General features: G+C 38.5%; 2 protein-coding genes across 2 annotated transcripts; one reads left to right on the top strand and one right to left on the bottom strand.

The window, feature by feature from the left end:
• The first annotated feature begins 468 nt into the window (after window positions 1–468).
• Window positions 469–13,504, top strand: LOC101738252 (3-ketoacyl-CoA thiolase, mitochondrial). The gene is made up of 8 exons (XM_004926937.5): window positions 469–1,105; window positions 3,965–4,131; window positions 4,898–5,029; window positions 6,127–6,391; window positions 7,366–7,541; window positions 9,024–9,224; window positions 9,982–10,136; window positions 10,876–13,504. The coding sequence occupies exons 1-8, from the start codon at window positions 1,087–1,089 to the stop codon at window positions 10,958–10,960; spliced, it is 1,200 nt and encodes a 399-aa protein (XP_004926994.1). The 5' UTR covers window positions 469–1,086; the 3' UTR covers window positions 10,961–13,504.
• LOC101738392 (probable protein BRICK1-B) lies at window positions 13,393–17,630 on the bottom strand. The gene is made up of 3 exons (XM_004926938.4): window positions 17,000–17,630; window positions 16,476–16,558; window positions 13,393–15,649 (listed from the first exon to the last, which is right to left on the bottom strand). The coding sequence occupies exons 1-3, from the start codon at window positions 17,118–17,120 to the stop codon at window positions 15,623–15,625; spliced, it is 231 nt and encodes a 76-aa protein (XP_004926995.1). The 5' UTR covers window positions 17,121–17,630; the 3' UTR covers window positions 13,393–15,622.
• Between the last annotated feature and the right edge of the window lie 113 nt (window positions 17,631–17,743).

The following is a 17,743-nucleotide window of genomic DNA, read 5'->3' as shown; positions in this document are numbered from 1 at the left end:
GAAGGGTGGGTCAGCCGTTGTAACTATACTGAGACCTTAGAACTTATATCTCAAGGTGGGTGGCGCATTTACGACATAGATGTCTATGGGCTCCAGTAACCACATAACACCAGATGGGCTGTGAACTCGTCCACCCATCTAAGCAATAATAAAAAAAAACAGAATTTTTCAAATCGGACCAGTAGTTCCTGAGATTAGCGCGTGCAAACGAACAAACTGTTCAACTTTATAATATTATTATAGATTAGTATAGATTAGTTTTTTCGCCTTCTCGCATTCAATAATATTTAGCAGCATTTTCCCAATGCTTGCAACAATAAAGATGTAGCTAATTGACATGTCGAAAGGTAGACGAACTTAGTTTGAATTCTATTTCATCTAAGATTCTGGTAATAATATAATAATAATTTGGTTATATTTATATTTCATTAGCGACCCGCCCTCGCTTCGCTTCGGAAACTGTAATTTATTATTGGTTTCTCCACTATTTAATGGATGTTATTATACATATAAACCTTCCTCTTCAATCACTCTATCTATTAAAAAAACCGCATCAAAATCCGTTGCGTAGTTTTAAAGATTTAAGCATACATAGGTAGATATAGGGACAGAGAAAGCGACTTTGTTTTATACTATGTCGTGATTAACCATTAATTAACCAATAACGTCATATCGAATTGTCACACAAAAGATTTTGCTCATTTGTAACTTTAAGGCAAATACCAATTTAATACATTACAACACTTACGTAGAGAAGACAGTGACCTTGAACGATAACAACGGCTATTCGGCGTCACGCCTGTTACATTAAAATTGTTTTTGACAAAACCCGATAACATTACATAACAATCGCACAATATATATACAACAACAACGATTTATAAGTTTACTTACACGGTTAAAATAATGATTGCTTTTGCAACAACTACTTACCTGACAACTTGATGCGTAATTTACATAATAAAAATGTTGATTTATTAAAAATTTTGCCGGTTTAGATATTTTTTATCAGTGTTAGTGCAGTGCCAATGTTTGTTACAAGATACGATAAAAGAGATAATACAATAATTTTGGTCTTCAGTAGCGATGTCTTTGGCAGGGAAAGGTTAGTGAGTTTCGGTTTTAGTAATTTGGCTAACACAAATAAAGAATCTTTTATATTGGCATTATTATGTATAATAAAAAGGTGGTAATTTAAATTTTAAATAGTATTGTAAAAAGTTATAGTGTTGTTGATCGTAAAGAGGTTATTTTTATTAATATATAATTTTAATATATCTATTTCCTTATTATTGTGTTATTATAATATTTCTGTTTATATCACAGTCCTTATTATTTTATATTGTTTATTTTTAACTGATGTCACTGAAATTTTAGTCTAATGAAATATGACCGCGATCACAGGTTACGAATCATGCGATCAGAATCATAGATTATACACTTAATACATTCGGGAGCAATGAAAACGCATATCTGTACATTTTTTGAAAAATATTATTTACTTCTTTTTATTTAAAAAAATACATATATTTTTAACACAAGGTTAAAGGATAGTTCAATACCTATTCAATGATACCACATAAGACATGATAAGTTTACCTGCCTGCTGAAACAAAACGACAACAGCAAACTCCAAAAATTGCTCCCTCAACTCACTGCAGTTTGCAAGACCAACTGCAGGTATAAAAAGGCATGTTTTGTGTAAAACGTCATCAGTTGCAAGCCAACGCTTAACCTGATAAGACCTTTAGTGACTCCAATTGCATTTGTCTGAAAAAGATGGATACTACTCCGGAAAAAGCCGCTCAAGTCGTCGCTCTAATTGAAGCGGGCCAGAACCAGAGTGCTGTAGCTCGACAACTGAATATCAGCCGATATTCAGTTCGTCGTGTGTACCAGCGCTATCGGGAGACTGGTGGCTTTGAAAGGCGACGAGGATCTGGTCGAGCAAGAGCTACAACACAGCGCGACAACAGATTTCTTGTAACGACAGCGTTGCGAAATCGTCGTTTGACTGCCGTTGAACTTGCACAGCAGCTTCAACAGGTGCGTGAAGTGGTAGTCAGCAGGTGGACAGTCAGAAGGAGACTTGCCGAAGGTGGTTTGACTGCGCATAGGCCAGGAAATGGCCCTAAATTGACGCCAGCTCACCATAGATCACCAGCAATAAAGATTAAATTGTTGTTGCATTTTATTTTCCTCAAGAAAGTAACCTTATCTCCACTTCTATGGTATCATTGAATAGGTATTGAACTAACCTTTAACCCTATGTTAAAAAATATATGTATTTTTTTTAAATTAAAAGAAGTAAATAATATTTCTGGTGCAAAAACTGGACCAAGGTGGTCACGACCCTCAGCAATGAGGAAACGACAGAGAAGAAGAAATAATATTTTTCAAAAAATGTACAGATGTGCGATTTCAGTGCACCCGAGTGTATATTATCAGAATGGTTGGGATCTTAATCGGCTTAATTTTTTTTTAAATAAAAGACGCGTGTGGCATGTTGTCATTATCAACAGTAATTTAATCGATATTTTCAAACATTGCTATTTTAGCTATTATCATTCTATTAATACTTGATTGTTTATAATTTCACACAGTTTGTTGCATTGTTACCTACCTATTTGCATATTAACTGAGAAATAAATAAAAACTTCTCTTCTGATGTGCATTTCTATCTGTTATATCTTATCTGCGTGCTGTGAGAGTGCACTATTGTCTTTTTTTTTATTGCCCTTGTAGGCAGACGAGTAGGTACACGGCCCACCTGATGGTGAGTGTTTACCGTCGCCCATGGACTTCAGCAATGCCAGGGGCAGAGCCAAGCCGCTGCCTACCACTTAATACTCTCCACAAGCCTCGTTTGAAGAAGGATATGTCATAGCGCTCGGGAAACACCATGGAGGGGATCTCGTGTATATTGTTGCTAGCAGTGGACATCAGTCAGCTAATGATAATTTCCGAACATGTGAAAAAGCTGGAGTCTTTTTTTTTATTGCTTAGATGGGTGGACGAGCTCACAGCCCACCTGATGTTAAGTGGTTACTGGAGCCCATAGACATCCACAACGTAAATGCGCCACCCACCTTGAGATATAAGTTCTAAGGTCTCAAGTTTAGTAACAACGGCTGCCCCCACCCTTCAAACCGAAACGCATTACTGCTCCACGGCAGAAATAGGCAGGGTGGTGGTACCCACTCGCGCGGACTCACAAGAGGTCCTACCACCAGTAATAAATAAAGTAATTGTCCTTGTCCCACAATGCGGGATCGACACTGCACGTCCTCTTTGTCCATTCATGGATATCATACGTCATCTTTGTACTCACACGGTAATTTTACCCTAATTAAAATCTTTCACACTTAATATTAATAATATTAATCGGCGGTTATGAATATGGGTGCTATACTTTATTATGTACCTAATTAACTTGTGGCATGTCAATACTCTTGGCAAACATTTTCGAAATTACAATTTGAAGTTTTATTGTAAAATATAAAATCCATTTCTAACTGGTTATATTCGACAAAATTTTAGATAATTTATGTGTATATTACTTTTGCTATGTTAGGTACCTTCTGTTTGGACTTTTATCGAAGGTGTAATCTTAGCTCTCTTTAACCCCATTGACCTAGTGAGTTTCTCGCTGCATTTTCTCAGTGGGTTGTGATTCCAGAATAGATTCTGCGAAGCACTGCTCTTGCTAAGGCCAATATTAGGACATCCTCTCAGGTTGAGCCCCGTCAGCTCACCTACCAGTCACGGCGTAGCTCAAATAGCCAAACTCTAATCTTAGAATAGTTCTAAAATAGTTCTCTGCTCTCAACCAATACCTTTTCACAGTTTCGACCAAATTCCTACACGGGATGTAGGAATGCATTTAATTTTGAACTACACATTATATTATATAATGATGAGTTAAATAGAACAGAAATTTAACAAAATTAAACTTCTTTAACAGGGATATTCATAATTGGCGCAAAACGTACGCCATTTTGCAACTATGGCGGCCCGCTAAGAGACGTACAAGCGTGCCATCTTTTCGCAGCCGCAGCAAAGGATGCAATTCGTGCTGCCAATATTGAGGCTAGCGTAATAGATCAAACTGTGGTCGGCAATGTTAATTATGTACGTGTTTACCAGTGTATGTTTTTTTTTAAATCATGGTCATCATTAAAAAAGTTTTTTCAAATTTTTTTTCTTCGTTGTGGCGTAATTAATTTATAATTATCGAGTGACTATACCATGGTTGAAATCCTGAAGAAGGTATTATTTCTAAGTACGTTATTACGTACCCCCAATTAATTCATACAATAAGTTGGGTATTCATACCTCATAGAAGCGGTCAAGTGACTAAAGAGATGCATTAGCGTGTTTTAAAAAGTGCTTTTATATAACTGAAAAACATAGATAATCGATCGAACCACGTGGTCGGTCAAGTGATACTCGTAATTATAAATTGTTTTTTTTTTGTTTTTAATTAAAAAATAACTAAGTTGCGATTCCCGGTCGGAGTCGATATGTCTGTGAAATATTGAGATTCCGGATCTGAATGTATTTTTGTATGTACGAACTGTAACTGGACTGATATAAAAAAAATGATGAAAAAACAATCGAAATCGAAATCAGCCGCCGTTTTTTATTGTAGCTAATTGTAACAAAATAAAATTTAAACACTACTATTTTTTATAGTCCTGTCTTCATTTTTAGGAACGTATTCTTCCCGCCAATGTTTAGCTATCCAATAAGGTACTGAAAATTCTGATCTTTTGACACCAACCGTACCTAGGTTCAAAAGAATCAAGAGTTTCATGGAATTTATCATTATCATCATCGTTTTATCAGAAACATAAAGTGAACTATTAGGTGAAAGTTTTTATATCAATATTTTCAGCTAAGTCAATGTGATGGAGGAAAGACTCCAAGATATTGCGGGATTTATTCCGGATTACCCATTGAGAGACCAGCCTTAGGCGTCAGCAAAGCCTGCGGTACTGGAATCCAAGCCGTCATTTCTGGTGCTGTGGTAAAAAGTCAATTTGTTTTCATATCTTTACTGACAACGAAGCTAAGCGAGCTCAGCTGATAAAAAGTGAATCATGGACATCCGTCATGCCATAATAAATATAATAATAATAATAATAATAAATATTTTACTAACAATCACGCCACGTTAACTGGTCCCGTGATAAGTTCGTAAAGAACTTGTGTTACAGGTACCAGATAACGGATATAAATGTAAGATTTTTATTATACACATACATATATTTAATATACATCCATAACCCTGGAAAATACATTTATATTTATCATACAAATATCTTCCCTTGGCGCGATTCGAACCCGCGACCCCCTTGTGTAGTGACCATGTCACTTACCACTACACCAGACGGCCGTCAAAATACTTAGAAACAGTATTAACGGTTTCCAACAACTTTCCCAATAATTGTATTAGAATAACTTTACTGCGCATAAATTACTAACTTATGCTGCTGTGCATGTGTTTTTTTTTATCGCTCAGATGGGGGGACGAGCTCACAGCCCACCTGGTGTTAACTGGTTACTGGAGCCCATAAACATTTATAACGTCAATGCGCCACCCACCTTGAGATATAACTTCTAAGGTCTCAGTATAGTTACAACGGCTGCCCCACCCTTCAAACCGAAACGCATTACTGCTTCACGGCAGAAATAGGCAGGGTGGTGGTACCTACCCGTGCGGACTTACAACAGGTCCTACCACGAGTAATTACGCAAATTATAATTTTGCTGGTTTGATTTTTATTACACGATGTTATGTGTATGTTGTCTACAAAAATTACTGGTGGTAGGACCTCTCGTGAGTCCGCACGGGTAGGTACCACCGCCCCGCCTATTTCCGCCGTGAAGCAGTAATGCGTTTCGGTTCGAAGGGTGGGGTAGCCGTTGTAACTATACTGAAACCTCAGAACTTATATCTCGAGGTGGGTGGCGCATTTACGTTGTAGATGTCTATGGGCTCCAGTAACCACTTAATACCAGGTGGGCTGTGAGCTTGTCCATCCATATAAGCAATAAAAAAAATGCTATGTGTATGTTGTCTACAAGAAATACTAACAAGTACATAGTGAATATTCGTTCTAGGATATTGTTTTCGGAACGTCCAATGTCTGTTTATCTGGAGGCACAGAGCAAATGTCCTCGCTACCGATGTTAGTCAGAAAATTGCGATTCGGAACTGCTCTTGGCGCTTCATATCAATTCGAGGATCATATACAGAGGGAGTTCTTGGACAGTCACACGGGGAGGTCGTTACAGAGAATGGCCGAGGAGACGTCTAAGAAATACGGCATTGGAAGAAAGAATGTTGACGATTATACTGTACAGAGTTACGATAAATGGAAAGAAGGTACGCGAATTAAGGTGATGGCCATGAAATTATTTGAAGCAACAATCGTTTTAATTTTCGTATTTTAGTCTTGACTAATCATTCTCGGCGTCTCTAGCCCATGTACGCCCGTGTGTATTCATTACCCTAGCGTCGTTTACTAAGAGCACGGTCAAAATTGAATAGATACTATCCCACGTGGGTTGCGATTTCCATTTGGTGGCAGATTCTGCGAAGCACTGCTTTAGATAGAGCTGGTGTTAGCCAACGTAAATTTTCAAAGGTTGGGTCTGCGAGCTCAGCTACCCTTCCGCGCGAAGCTGGAATAGCCCCTTAGGCTTCCACCGAATAGATAGGGGGAAAATGAGGGTTGGTACAAATGTAACAGATTCGATAGAAGGGCCGAGACCGGCGCTCCTCAACGCCGCTACGACCACACTCTGCACCATGGGTAAAGCCGCCCATGCTCGTGGTAAGACTACTTAAAATCTTACACGGGTAGGTCCCACCATCTTGCCTACTTTTGTCGCGAAGACTTTCTGCGTTCAACTGATATTTTCGACCTCGTACTTCAAGGTGACCTCATTCAGAACACTGCCTTAATCCTTTTAGTGCTGAGCATAATTTCACAGATTTTATAAAAATTGTTATAGGATTTTTGTAAAAAACTACCTTCCACAACAACTTAAAAAAATACAAAAATTAATGCTCTAAATTTACAGCAAAATAGTTTAAAATGGTTATTTATAAATGTTATAAATTTATTAAAAACGTTATAGATGCACGCGTTAAGACACGTCCGTAAAATTCTATACCCAATAACTATAATCAAATTGAGCAAATAGTCGAATAATAGAGATTCGATCGGCTTCGCACTCAAAGGGTTAAAGAATGATTTTTTATTTGTCCAAAATTTCCTTTCATTTTAATTTAATAATTTAATGTATTTAAACTATTTATTGCGAGTGATTTAAAAACAATTTGTTCTTTTACAGCAGTGAGATCGAAACTGTTCATTAACGAACTAACAAGCCTTAGTGTGAAGATTAAAAAGAAAGATGTTCTAGTTGAGGCAGACCAACCGTGCCAACTGGATGTTAGCGTTGAAAGTTTAAACGCACTTCCTGCGTTAATAGACAACGGGGATGTTGTAACTGCCGGCAATTCTGCTGTAAGTCGATAAATAAACTATGAGACTGAAATCGTCGTGGCCTAAAGGATAAGACGTCCGATACATTCGTGTTGAGCGATGCACCGGTGTTCGAATCCCAAACGGGTACCAATTTTTCTAATGAATTACGTACTCGACAAATGTTCACGATTTACTTCCACGGTGAAGGAATAACATTGTGTAATAAAAACCAAACCCGCAAATTTTAATTTGCGTAATTTCTGGCGGCAGGACCTCTTCTGAGTCCGCGCGGGTAGGTACCACCGCCCCGCCTATTTGAGCCGTGAAGCAGTAATGCGTTTCGGTTTGAAGGGTGGGGCAGCCGTTGTAACTATACTTGAGACCTTAGAACTTACATCTCAAGGTGGGTGGCGCATCTACGTCGTAGATGGCTATGGGCTCCAGTAACCACTTAATACCAAGTGGGCTGTGAGCTCTTCCACTCATCTAAGCAATAAAAAAATGATAGATATGTAATAGTCACTAAACATACACCGCTTCTAAGGGCTTGTACCTACAGCAAACTGTTTCGCTTTAGCATTTATAAGTATGTATACTTAATTTGCCATGCAATTCAGGATTATTCGATATTTTGGACACGTATCGCGACGGCCAGCAGAGACTATCGAGAAACTTGATGTTCAGGGTAGGGTCAATGGTAAAATATTTCGTGGACGAAGCCCCATGCGCTGGACTGATCAGGTGAAAGACCATACTAAAACCTCACTTAACGAGTGCGCGCGCCAAGCCTCACTTGGCAACTATGGAGGACATCTATGAAGGCTTTAATAAACAAGGATTCCACAATAACACGACTGCTCTGCCAAGAGTACCCTACCTAGAGAACCTACTATGATAATGATGATAGGTACTTAATTTAAAAAAACGAATACAATTCGACACTTCAATCTCATGATAGAAGTACTTCAATCATAGATTAGCCATTCTGACTGTAACAAATCAGAGGGATAAAAAAGCACATTTTTTCTTTTTTCTTTTTTTATTGCTTAGGTTGGTGGAGGAGCTCACGGTCCACCTGACGTTAAGTGGTTACCGGAGTCCATAGACATTTACAACGTAAGTGCCACCTTGACATATGAGTTCTAAGGTCTCAGTTTTTACAGTACAATGGCCACCCCACCCTTCAAACCGAAACGCATTTCTGCTTCACGGTTGTAAATAGGTGGTGGTACCTACCCGTGCGGACTCACAGGACGCCCTATCACCAGTAATTACGCAAATTATAATTTTGCGGGTTTGATTTTTTTTTATTACACGATGTTATTCCTTCACCGTGGAAGTCAATCGTGAACATTTGTGAAGTACGTATTTCATTAGAAAAATTGGTACCCGCCGGCGGGATTCGAAGACCGGTGCATCGCTACATACGAATGCATCGGACGTCTTATTCCTTAGGCCACGACGACGACGAGTGCATTCAGTGATGTAGTAGTAGTATGTAACATCGTTGTTAAATTTTAGGCACCAGCGGATGGCGCTGCTGCCCTAGTCCTCGCGAGCGAAGAATCCGTTTTAACCCAAAACCTAAAACCCCTGGCAAGATTGGTCGGGTGGACAACAGTCGGGGTAGACCCTCAGGACACTGCAGCAGGAGCTATTGAAGCCGTGAGGAAGTTGTTGATCCAACATAAATATGGAGTCAACGATGTAGATTTATTTGAGGTAGATATGATAGATAAACGAAAACGTAACTCTAATTTACAACGAAGCCAAAATGGTTTGGATTTTATGTTAAAACCCTGAAACATACCAAGCGGTATAATTTACCACGAAGCCGAAATGGCTTGGATTTTGTGTTAACATGTTTTAAGGAAACATACCAAGCGGTAGTTTTAGCGGTAGGCAGTGGTTTAACTCTGTTCCTGACATTGCTGACATCCATGAGCGACGATAACCACTGATCAGTCAGCATCAGGTGAGCCGTATGCTGATCTGCCTACAAGGGCAATAAAAAGAAAAATATCAAAGAAATATTTTATAAATCGCTGCCATACCGGATTTACTTTTTTTTTTAACCTAATCTGGTATCCTAGAGAGGCTATTCCAGCGTAACCCTAACTAGTAGCGACGAACCCGTCGCTTGCGACGAACCCGTCGCTTGCGACGAAGGGCTCGACGAGTAAATTAACTCTCAGACACAGCCCACTGAGTTTCTCGCCGGATCTTCTCAGTGGGTCGCGTTTCCGATCCGGTGGTAGATTCTGCGAAGCACGGCTCTTTCTAGGGTTCGTGTTAGCAACGTCGTCAGGTTTGAGCCCCGTGAGCTCACCTACTAGTTAGGGTTACGCTGGAATAGCCTCTCTAGGCTACCAGCTTAGGTTAAAAAAAAAAGTAAATCCGGTATGGCAGCGATTTATAAAACCTGTCGAAGTTAGGCAATAGATTTTAAAAACGAAGATTGACTTTTTGTTTTCCGCAGATAAACGAAGTTTTCGCTTCACAAGCATTAATAGCTGCGATCGAATTAAAATTGGACGTCTCAAAACTGAACGTGAATGGCGGAGCTCTGGCTTTCGGAAATCCGGTGGCCGCTACCGGGGCTAGGATGATCGTCCATCTTGTTCATGAACTAAGGTAAATATGTAATTAGCATTATGCAATAGAAATTACGTGACACACAGAATACAGACCCAATATTTTCCGTTGCCTTCGAAGGCGAACCGGCATGTGATCACTCACCGAAGCTTACATTTACTTAGCTTATATTTACTATTTTTTATTTTTTTATTGCTTAGATGGTTGGACGAGCTCACAGCCCACTTGGTGTTAAGTGGTTACTGGAGCCCATAGACATCCACAACGTAAATGCGCCACCCACCTTGAGATATAAGTTCTAAGGTCTCAAGTGTAGTTACAACGGCTGCCCCACCCTTCAAACCGAAACACATTACTGCTTCACGGCAGAAATAGGCAGGGTGGTGGTACACACCCCGCGCGGACTCACAAGAGGTCTTACCACCAGTAAAATTACATATTAAAATGGAACAGACTCGTAAAATAAAAATGGCTGAACAAGAATATGGCGCTGTTGGCTCCCTTAATAGTCTCTGCTTGTCAAAAAACATATTAGAATTTCAAGGTTAATCTGTAACATTGATCATGTGATTTTTAAGGGTCCGAATACAATATGTTACTCCTTCAAATTTAACGCGACGATAACTGTAATGTATTAAACAGGTTTAGACTAGACTGTTCGACAAGAGATGATCAAACTAAACTGGAGGATTCACAATCTTATGATTAAATAGATATATGAGTATCCAGTATTCAATGCAAAGCATTAATAATTATGATTGAACTTTTCGATGTTCAGACGACGCAACTTGAAAAGGGCAGTCGCCGCTTCCAGCTGTGGGGGCGGACAAGGCGTGGCTGTACTGTTGGAGAATACGGGATAATCGTCTACGGAAATTCTCAGTCAACGTTACATAAATCATACTATTAGGTCCTTACATATGAAATTGGGGTTTTGTACGGGAAGAACAAAGTTTTTTTTTTTTTGTAAAATATATTTAATTAATAAAGTATGTACTATGTACTGTTATCTATGCACTTTGGCCATCTTTGGTGATGGAGCGAATTATAAATATACAACTCCTGAAGTATCTTGAAGATCGCCAGCTGATCAGTGACCGACAGTACGGTTTCCGTCACGGTCGCTCAGCTGGCGATCTTCTTGTATACCTTACTCACAGGTGGGCTGAAGCCTTGGAGAGCAAGGGCGAGGCTCTTGCTGTGAGCCTTGATATCGCGAAGGCCTTCGACAGGGTCTGGCATAGGGCACTTCTGTCGAAGCTACCATCTTACGGAATCCCCGAGGGTCTCTGCAAGTGGATCGCTAGCTTTTTGGATGGGCGGAGCATCACGGTCGTTGTAGACGGTGACTGTTCTGATACCATGACCATTAACGCTGGCGTTCCACAAGGTTCGGTGCTCTCCCCCACGCTTTTCATCCTGTATATCAATGACATGCTGTCTATTGATGGCATGCATTGCTATGCGAATGACAGCACGGGGGATGCGCGATATATCGGCCATCAGAGTCTCTCTCAAAGCGTGGTGCAAGAGAGACGATCAAAACTTGTGTCTGAAGTGGAGAGCTCTCTGGGGCGAGTCTCCAAATGGGGTGAATTGAACTTGGTTCAATTCAACCCGTTAAAGACACAAGTTTGCGCGTTCACTGCGAAGAAGGACCCCTTTGTCATGGCGCCGCAATTCCAAGGAGTATCCCTGCAACCTTCCGAGAGTATTGGGATACTTGGGGTCGACATTTCGAGCGATGTCCAGTTTCGGAGTCATTTGGAAGGCAAAGCCAAGTTGGCGTCCAAAATGCTGGGAGTCCTCAACAGAACGAAGCGGTACTTCACGCCTGGACAAAGGCTTTTGCTTTATAAAGCACAAGTCCGGCCTCGCGTGGAGTACTGCTCCCATCTCTGGGCCGGGGCTCCCAAATACCAGCTTCTTCCATTTGACTCCATACAGAGGAGGGCCGTTCGGATTGTCGATAATCCCAATCTCACGGATCGTTTGGAACCTCTGGGTCTGCGGAGGGACTTCGGTTCCCTCTGTATTTTGTACCGTATGTTCCATGGGGAGTGCTCTGAGGAATTGTTCGAGATGATACCGGCATCTCGTTTTTACCATCGCACCGCCCGCCACCGGAGTAGTTCATCCGTACTACCTGGAGCCACTGCGGTCATCCACAGTGCGTTTCCAGAGATCTTTTTTGCCACGTACCATCCGGCTATGGAATGAGCTCCCCTCCACGGTGTTTCCCGAGCGCTATGACATGTCCTTCTTCAAACGAGGCTTGTGGAGAGTATTAAGCGGTAGGCAGCGGCTTGGTTCTGCCCCTGGCATTGCTGAAGTCCATGGGCAACGGTAACCACTCACCATCAGGTGGGCCGTATGCTCGTCTGTCTACAAGGGCAATAAAAAAAAAAAAAAAAATCTCATAGGTAGTTCATTGATCCTTTTACTAAAAAAACATTGGGGGCGAGAACGAATGAGCTCTTTGAAGGCGGTTTGGACTGCCGCATCGGGGTTGATTTTTTCCTTGTAACAAGTTGTCCAGGGAGTACGCTGGATGTCGCAGACATTCCAATTGTAGCTCATCTAACTTAGTGGTTGTTTGTTGTGCAGTGTGTGGTCTTGTGTTGTTGTGAATCAACAGCGCCCCTAGCGGCAAACGTACCTACGCAAACGATCCCACTCCATACAAATATGAGTTAACTTTTACGCTATCGAGAACGTTAAAAAACTCGCACTAAGCACACTGATTCACTTGAAAATTGCACACGTGTCGAAAACTAACGATAAATTAACAATCCTATTACATATGTACTTTGGCAAAATATTAATTTTTATTTCGTGAATAATTTGGAAGCGTTTTTTTTTGTCAATTGTTCAACTACGTACTTATACTATAATAACCTTTCCATAAAGCTAGTGAATACAACATAGATAATTTATATGAATCGTATCAAAAAACAACTATGGTTAGGAATTCCTTACACTATAAAAAAAATTACGATACTTTTTTTGTAATGCGATTGGAGTTTGTTTAGCGTCGCGAAAACGGGCTCGACGGAAACTGCGGAGGGAGGGGTGGGGGGCTAGGGATTGTCCAATTCAAACTAATTTAACTAACGGATGAAAGATACGTAATCGCATTAAGTACGAACAAACAATCTTACAAATATTCGTCTAATTGAAATTTTGATTAATGATAATTTTAAGCAAAATTGTACGTAAAACGCAAGTGCGACAGGCATGCCAAACGGATTAATCAGTACTATTAGTGTTTAAAATGAATAAAACACATACCTAATACATTGTGAACATAATATTATTTAGTATGTTTTGTGCATTTATTTTATTGGACTATTTTTGTAAAATAATCACTGTTATAATTTATTCAAATATAATTAATATTAAACAAACTTGTTTAATTTACTCATCTCTATTTTAAATTTGAGCTACATTGCGGATATAGGGTAGACCAATGATGTTATAGTAAAAAGAGGTAGATAAGTTACTTGAGTTCGTAAAGTGGCGCCGTAAAACTGAGCTAATTAGCGCACTCAAGCTTAGTCTCGTGAAAGCATTGGTAACGTTGACTGTGTTTTTTATTCCGCGAAATTTCTTTAAAATGCCGTCCTGTGTTATGCGACACTGTAGAAACTATACAAGAAAGACTCCCAAAAGTCTAGGGATGACATGTCATGCGAATGTATTAATTTTAAATTGATTTGCTTTTATATTGTTTAAGAAATCCAAAATATTAGCTTAAATTTATTAAAAAAGGCTCGAGTGCGACGGCATATACTCCGGTCACCGAGTGTAAGAGAGATGTCTGTCAAGATTAAAAAGAGTAATGTAACAGAAAGGACATTTCCATGATATTTCCATGATAGTTCATTTTAAATATATCAATTCTGCTTACTAAACCGTAGGCATCAAATACTTTTATGTTAGTTCTGTGACATTTTAATTGTTAATCTATGAAGTAAGTCGTGATATCGCAACGACACTGCGTAATATATATTCGTCTTGTTTACGGTCTTGCTAGTTAGCATGCTATCTTTTTCACACATTACAACCTTGTCAAGTTAACTCTGCTCACGCGGCTATATGATATTATCATCAACTAGTTGTCGATTTAATTCGTCCGCATAATATCGTATAGTTTAGTGTGTTTATAAATATATATAGGTACATACGCCGCGACAAGCTTGACTTCGTATTATTACTAATATAACGTATCTACCTCTTTTTACTATAACATCATTGGGGTAGACAGTTTATTTAAATTATATAATACATAGGCCATTAAGTCCAATATGGAGCAAGCCCATACATTTTATGTGACATAATAAGACAGTTTTATTCCGGAAGGTCCGTGTCCCGTGATGTAGACCTCTTTAAAGCAGTAAAAGAATGGAAAGCAGTCGACGTCGCCCCAAACACGTCATTTCGGATCCTCCCGATCCACTAATGGTGCTTCTAGGTACTTCAAGCACCGGTCACCGTTCCGAGTAACCCGAGTAAATTAACCCTCAGACACAGCCCACTGAGTTTCTCGCCGGATCCTCTCAGTGGGTCGCGTTTCCGATCTGGTGGTAGATTCTGCGAAGCACGGCTCTTGCTAGGGTTCGTGTTAGCAACGTCGTCAGGTTTGAGCCCCGTGAGCTCACCTACTTGTTAAGGTTCCGCTGATATAGCCTCTCAAGGCTATCAGCTTAGGTAGGAAAAAAAAACAGTAAGAATCTATTGAATCCTTCTCCAAACATCAGACATGTGCACTCGAATGTACTTCTAGATTTATGTTTCAGTTTTTCGTCCGTCCCCCTCTACTTTGAGTCTGTAGTCAAATACACTACCGCGATTCAGGCAATCATCATCAACTCTCCGCGAAATTGGTTACAGTTAGTTATTTATAAATTTCTAGAAAGAGAACCACTTTGTTTTATGCATGTTCAGTCTAATACAATTGACATTTTTTCTTTACATATTTAACTTGTTTTCTTGGTGAAAGAATCAGCAACAAAGCTAATTTTGCAAATGGAATGTGCTGATTTTGGTAAACTTTAATATATAAAATTTATACATATACAAAACGTGTATAAACACATTCTTGTGTGATTCAGTTTAGTGAACTTAAAGATATAAAATTTAGACATGTATAAATAAAGATATTCTTGTGTAGCTCATTGAAAGTAACAGAAATGGAACATAAAAGAAATAAATAGATAGCAGAGGAGAAAGCGAGAGAAATTCTATTTTTATTCATTCTTGCCACAGAGTGCCTCCTAATACTAATCTCATCATGCCTAAAGCAGTGGCTTCAATAATTTAAACACACCTTACCTATATCAGGTCTTAATAATAACATATTTTTTAACATTGCTTCAAAGTAGTTCGATATATAATATGTACTTTTAATATCCAAATTTTATTGCAGTTTTGTTATACTGGAGAGTAGAGATTGTTCAGTGATTGCTACATTATTGAACTTATGTCTAACGCTTATAATTATATGGAATTTATCAAAGATTACTTCATGTTAAGGTTTCACCTTTAGTTACCTGAAAATAAAAACAATTTATATGGTAATTACTAGATTACTGGATTTGTTTATAGTCAAACTGCTACTAGGGACTTAAAAAAACCCATGGACATCAAAATAGTGCTATCCAAATTGATGCAGAAGGTCAATTTTAAACTCATAATAATTGGAAAGTATTTATCTTACTCTTGAAACAAGAATACACAATTGCTTTATGAGAGAAATGTGTACATATTTCATAAAAAAATTATGAATTTTAAGTTTCACTTCATTATTGAATGATGTTTGAAAAAATCACATCCAAACTTAGTGAGTGCTTTTTTGGAATAATTTCAATAGGATTTTTTATTTATTAATTTATTAGTTAGTTAGGAACTTTTTTTTTGCTGTAATTTGCAGCAGCAAGACTGCTTCTGGCAGTGCAGAAATTGTTGGGCAACAATAACCACTCATCATCAGGTGTGGTGTTTCCTCATTTGTCTAAAAAGGCAAAAAAATACAAGCTTCATCTAGAAGATTTATGATGTAATGCGTATGATGTCAGATGCGCATTTGACAACTATTTGATCATATCGACGCTTGAAAGGCAAATGTGACTAAGCAACAATAACTGCTTTGTACATAAATGATAGGCAATAACCATATTTGATGCACAGAAAAAATATATTTCTATGTCTATTAAAATCATTTCAATCTTACAGCTACTAGCTAGATTCTACTACAGATAGATTCATTAAAATAAATTTTGTTTTCAGGTATTTCAACTTTAAATTAGTCTACTGTAAAGTTTACGCATTGTCGCTTAGTCACGTTTGCCTTTCAAGCGTCGATATGTAACTACTTACACAAGCTTCCAAATAATCAATCTTCCTCTCTAATGATGTTAATTTTTCATTCAAAGTGGCAAGGCGAGATCTACAGGACATGTCTGAAAATTTGATGATATTATGATAATTTCACATTTATAAAGACTTACATTTTTTGACCTGTTTTAACAGAATATTTTCTATGGGTTCTGCAAGTTGTAGACAACAATAGTTGTAGACAACAATAGTTGTAGACAACAATAGTTGTAGACAACAATAGTCGTAGACAACAATAGTTGTAGACAACAGTAGTTGTAGACTACTTTTTTGTTGTATGTTTAATTGAAAATATATTTACAGTTTAATCTCCCATTTTTATTGTTATTTTATTATTACCATCGTTTCGAAAACTACATTTTTCACTGACGACTGAGATTTTTCCATTCCTTGTGTTTTGAAAGGCGAGTACCTTATCCTATGAAAAATTAATAGTGTTCTGAATTTGAAATTAAAATGTTTCTTGTTTAAGAACCTCCTGTAGCTGCTGATATTGATACACTTACCGAACGAATTGAGGAAGTCTGTAATTTTTTTTATGCTGCCTGTGATCACTTCTATGTATTCTCTGTTGGCCCAATCCTGCTGGATTTGTTTCTGTATTGTTTCTCTTGGAGGCGTCGACATTATATATAATCAGTCACGACTTATTTTAAATAGCTTATAAAGTAGATTTACTCTGTACTTAAGTATTTTAAAAGAGTTATCAAGTTTAATTAATGAATCAAATTGAGGTAAATCTTTTCATTCATTCAGTGTTTCAAACAAATAATAATAGTTTGACATTTGACAGCTTAGAATTTTGCTCGTTGATTGTTCTAATTGAGGCAGAGGATGCGATGTCAGCTTAGAATCAGAATCCACTACAATATCTCTACTCATCAGTGTCACAAAAGTCGACGAAGTCATTCACCGTGGAGTGGCAAGCAGCGTTCCTTGAGTATACCGTCCTATTGCGATCTCCAAACGACATTTTCTTGTAGTAGGACGTATTGTTAGCCCTGGGCAGGTATATTCACCTATTGTAGTTCTACTGCCTAGCAGTATACGTTCCGAGATACAACCGTTAAACCATACAAATGAAACTTTGATCTTGTGTCTCAAGGTATGTGGCGGAATTTATTTTGGGATGTCTATGGGCCATGGATGTGGTGCTTTAAATCAGGCGAGCTATGAGATCGTTCTCGTGCTAATACATCATACGTAGCATAAATATCCAATTGTTTTTGTAAAGAAGGTTAATTTTTTAT

This window comes from Bombyx mori, chromosome 19 (genome assembly GCF_030269925.1).
Source record: "Bombyx mori chromosome 19, ASM3026992v2".
NCBI classification, from domain to species: Eukaryota; Metazoa; Arthropoda; class Insecta; order Lepidoptera; family Bombycidae; genus Bombyx; species Bombyx mori.
This window is presented reverse-complemented; position numbering and strand designations above follow the sequence as displayed.